This window comes from Sinocyclocheilus anshuiensis, unplaced genomic scaffold (assembly GCF_001515605.1).
Source record: "Sinocyclocheilus anshuiensis isolate Anshui unplaced genomic scaffold, SAMN03320099.WGS_v1.1 scaffold330, whole genome shotgun sequence".
Lineage (NCBI taxonomy): Eukaryota > Metazoa > Chordata > Actinopteri > Cypriniformes > Cyprinidae > Sinocyclocheilus > Sinocyclocheilus anshuiensis.
The window spans coordinates 1,568,324-1,572,380 of record NW_015547689.1 but is presented as its reverse complement, the minus strand read 5'-3'; the positions used below and the strand labels follow the sequence as shown (position 1 = coordinate 1,572,380).

The 4,057-nt window shown below is 37.1% G+C and overlaps 1 protein-coding gene across 3 annotated transcripts in view; it reads right to left on the bottom strand.

The window, feature by feature from the left end:
* myo5b (myosin VB) overlaps positions 1-4,057 on the bottom strand; it is a 61,688-nt gene that overhangs the window by 55,420 nt on the left and 2,211 nt on the right. The window contains exon 1 of one of the 3 annotated variants that reach the window (XM_016506200.1): positions 2,006-2,475. The exons of 1 other annotated variant lie outside the window; for it this stretch is intronic. In XM_016506200.1, coding sequence (XP_016361686.1) covers positions 2,006-2,032 — 27 coding nt within the window. In that variant the 5' untranslated portion in view covers positions 2,033-2,475. Of the gene's footprint in view, positions 1-2,005; positions 2,476-4,057 lie in introns of those variants that run through there. One more of the 3 variants, XM_016506202.1, reaches the window with a different exon arrangement.

Genomic DNA, 4,057 nt, shown 5'->3' with positions numbered 1-4,057 from the left:
ACGCTTGAGGTATTCGGCCAATCACAACGCACTGGATAGCTGGCCAATCAGAGCACACCTTGCTTTTCACACCGATGAGCTTTGTAAAAATTGACGCGTTTCAGAAAGGCGGGGCATAGAGGAGAAACAATAATGTACACTATGTGGAAAATAATGTGTTTTTTGAACCTTAAACCGCATAAACATTTCATTACACCAAATACACAAAATAATGTTCTTTTTAGCAGCATCATATGACCCCTTTAATACTATTTCTAAAATAATTTGTCATTCAAAATGTGTTGTCAAGATTTTTTAATGTATGTTTAGGTGGGACGCATCGAAGGGATCTACTTTTCTACTTCTTTTAATGAGGTCTTTAAATGAGACCCCCTAAGGTGTTATGTGTTCTTAGATATAATATAAGATAAACAGCCTCTTTAAAAATAGCAAGTTCATTTAGGAAAAAAAAAACAGATGGTAAATTTGTTCCCTGGTCTTCCATAAAGATTATCAAAAAGCAGATTAGGAAGTTTAATTAGGAGATGAGAAAGAGGGGGTTGTCACAGATGACTTTTGGGTGTTTACATTTTTTTTTTAAAATCCAGTCCATTCCAGTGGCTGACCAGCCATTCAATACTATTTGTTCTCAGTGTAATCGATGACACACATGGGCAGGGTGGTTATGATGACATCACTGGTTTGGTCTTTTTATGACCGCTAAGGTAACAGCACACAAGCTAATAATAGAACCTGAAAGCTGTGGAATACTTTTAGGGCAAAATATCCGAACAATATCAGAGCACAGAGGCCAAAATACGGGACTGAACTGGTGTAATATGAATCCACCCTTATGGTGACACTATGAGAATCAGGCTGAACTGAACAGTCTGTCCAAGGCTGAAGACTAGAGGAAACAAATATATATTCATTTTGCATACAAGCCCAAACAACTTGGAAACACTGAGTCACCTGCAGCATTAGTATGTGACCATAAAATATTAGGCTATACAAAGGTCTTTCCTAACCTGCTTTCCCTCAGTGAAATATCTCCAGAGGTCAAAATAAAATAATACATAAACAGTTCATATTTGTGGGATTACAAGGCATAAGTGCTGAATTTCTATGACTTCTTCCAGTCGTTTGTACCTATTACTATCTAATGAAATATTTACAGGCAGGCACAGTTAGAAAAAAGTTGATTTACTAATTAAATTTTTCATTTTTCATAATAAAATTCCCTAAGTATGGGAGCCCTGAAAATAAATCTTCAATGGTCATATTAACGATCCCAACAAGCACAAAAAATTACAGATTTAAATATCAAATGAGGAATTCAATGCGACACCTTCTCCCAACAAATGCTGCCAAACAGTTCATCTATAAAAATAATTTACAGGAAATTAATACCCAATAAACTGAAATTATTGTTTATTGCTTATGCTGGTTTTGACTGATACACCTAAAACGTAAACAACCGTCTTTCCTATTGCAGCATATTTAGAGGAATTTGAACTATCAGAGTCACTAAAGTCCTCAAAAGAGGAAGAGCTCGTCATAAACACTGGCTGTATCTCGTAACTTAGTGAGCTGCCTACATAGTCGGCATTATTTGACAACAAAGACGCATCTGAACGCGCTCAAAGATGCTGTCTAGATAGGGAGCTCAATCGGTTTTCGCACACCGCGAACACCGAAACTACCTACAGACCGAAACCAACAAACACACCTGTCCGCGGTACTTCCCTGTGTTTTATAGGAAGTTAGAGGCAGTTAAGCAGAACCGCAGGGCGTCAAATATTTGAATATTACCTTTTGTGAGGGTTTTATGATGTTTTGAGATTAATTAAATTATTTTAAGCTAGTCATGCTACATTGAACGAAGATTTAAGATTGGCGAAGGCGTTTCGCGTCGTTTACGATCTCACACAGAAAATAAATGACATATTACTGTCCACCTGTCACATATGATTAACTATTTATTTATCTATTTAATGGTGAAATAAAACTAATTCAAACAACTCACCCTAGAGTAGAGTTCAGTCACAGACATGATCCCAAATACAGCAACTCCCACCAAAACTAGTTACATCAGCACACGTAAAGTTAAAATATCTCCGTTTGAATACGATGATATTCCCAACAAGTTTTATAATCCAGGTTTCCTGTGTGCTGTCACCACTCCATGTCGTCCTGGTATGCTGGTTTGTACTTTTGAACTCCCTCTGACGGCTAATGTTAGCGCGTTAGCCGCGCCTGATCGCGGCAGGTGTCTGTTCCCATAATTGAAGTTGAGTTGGACAAGCCCCTTTCATCTCCTCCTCCACATAAAAATCAAGTTAAAATAAGCGATGGCCACGACTAATCGCTGAGTTCAGGTAACGACTTAAAGGTACTGGTTAGATGTGAGAAAAGTGTGTAAATGTCAAAATGCAGGAGTTGCTGCCCTCCCTTCTTCCCTTCTTCATAGACTCTATCATGCTGACTGACATGACCGCAGCGGCAGAGGCTCATGGATCAATGGCACAATTCAGTGTGTCTACAGCGACACCCTCTGGTCAATTACAGCACTGCACGAAAAATCACATGCTGACAGAAATGAGAACGTCCTGGCTAAATAAAACGAATTTAAAAAGAAAAAAAAAAACACTTTTAAAAATCTAAAAACTTTTTGCAAGAAGTGATGAGGGTCTAAATGGCTGCCCACTGCTCCGGGTGTGTGTTCACGGTTTGTGTGTGTTCACTGCTGTGTGTGTGCACGTTGGATGGGTAAATGCAGAGCACTAATTCCGAGTATGGGTCACCATACTTGGCCACATGCCACGTCACTTTCACTTTCACTTTCACTTTCTTGTCACATGACAACAAAATGGTTTTCTTATTAATATTTTAAAACAAACCAAAACCATAAACAATGCACTTCCTATAATAAATCCAATATATTTTCCCCCCTTGTTTTTCTTTACTTTTCTGTATTGCACTTATGCTCAAGCTTGTGTGCCACTATAGCTTACACTGAGCTGAATTTGGGTCTTATGATAAATTGTTTGTGTTGGTCCTCATTTGTAAGTCACTTTGGATAAAAGCATGTACTAATTGACTAAATGCAAATTTAAATGTAAAATAGCTGCTGCTTATTTTAAAAATAAATAAATAATAACATCAACTTTTTCCAATAATTATTTTTTTAGAGACTGTTTTCCTTTCTCTGGGCAGCTATACCACTCATATTTGCCTTTAGACCAAACAACAAATATCAAAAGTTAAAATTCTAAAGTATTTTTAAAATCAGAAATTAAAAATATGTTTATACTAGAAAATGTGTATTCAAGTCCATTTTAAGGAACTGCATTCTTATTTATCTATTTATTTATCATTTTTAATGACTTACTAGATCCAGACAAAAAAAATAAAAATTCACATAATTGACCCATATGTATTCAGTGTGGTTTTGTCAGTCATCTGAGAGCATTTTAGTCTAAATAAATGATTACTCCATGAAATACAGTTTTTGCTTCAATGTCTCCAGCTAGACATTGAAACACGTAGCACTAAAATAGTCGACTATTAGTACACAGACAGTATAAGCTATTAAATAAATAGAAACACATCATTGCACCAAGACGACACAGCTTTGTTGAAGTTGACTGGTCCCATTTCATTGTGATCATACAATGTGAAGTTTATCACAAGATTCTATACATACATCAGGGCTGTACAGTGCGACATATATGTCGCACGTGCTACAAAAAAAACTGGTCTGTGCGATGAATAAATTTACCACTGTAGCACGGGTGCGATACAATTTTGCATGTTCATAACACAGCCGCTTAATAGTGTGAAGTGATTTCGTTGTGCTTGTTTGTGTGTGTGAGATTGATTATACTTGGTAGTTAGGGGTGTGCGATATGACAATTTTTGAATGTCTCCACGATCTGCTTTTGAAGAAATATCGTTGTATCTGCTACAGCGTGCATTCTATCGGCTGCTGTTCTGGCGCCTCCCTCCGTCTCAATATAATGTACAAAGCCACATGCATTCACATCAGTGTTAACTCAGCGGTAGAGTTACTCTCACG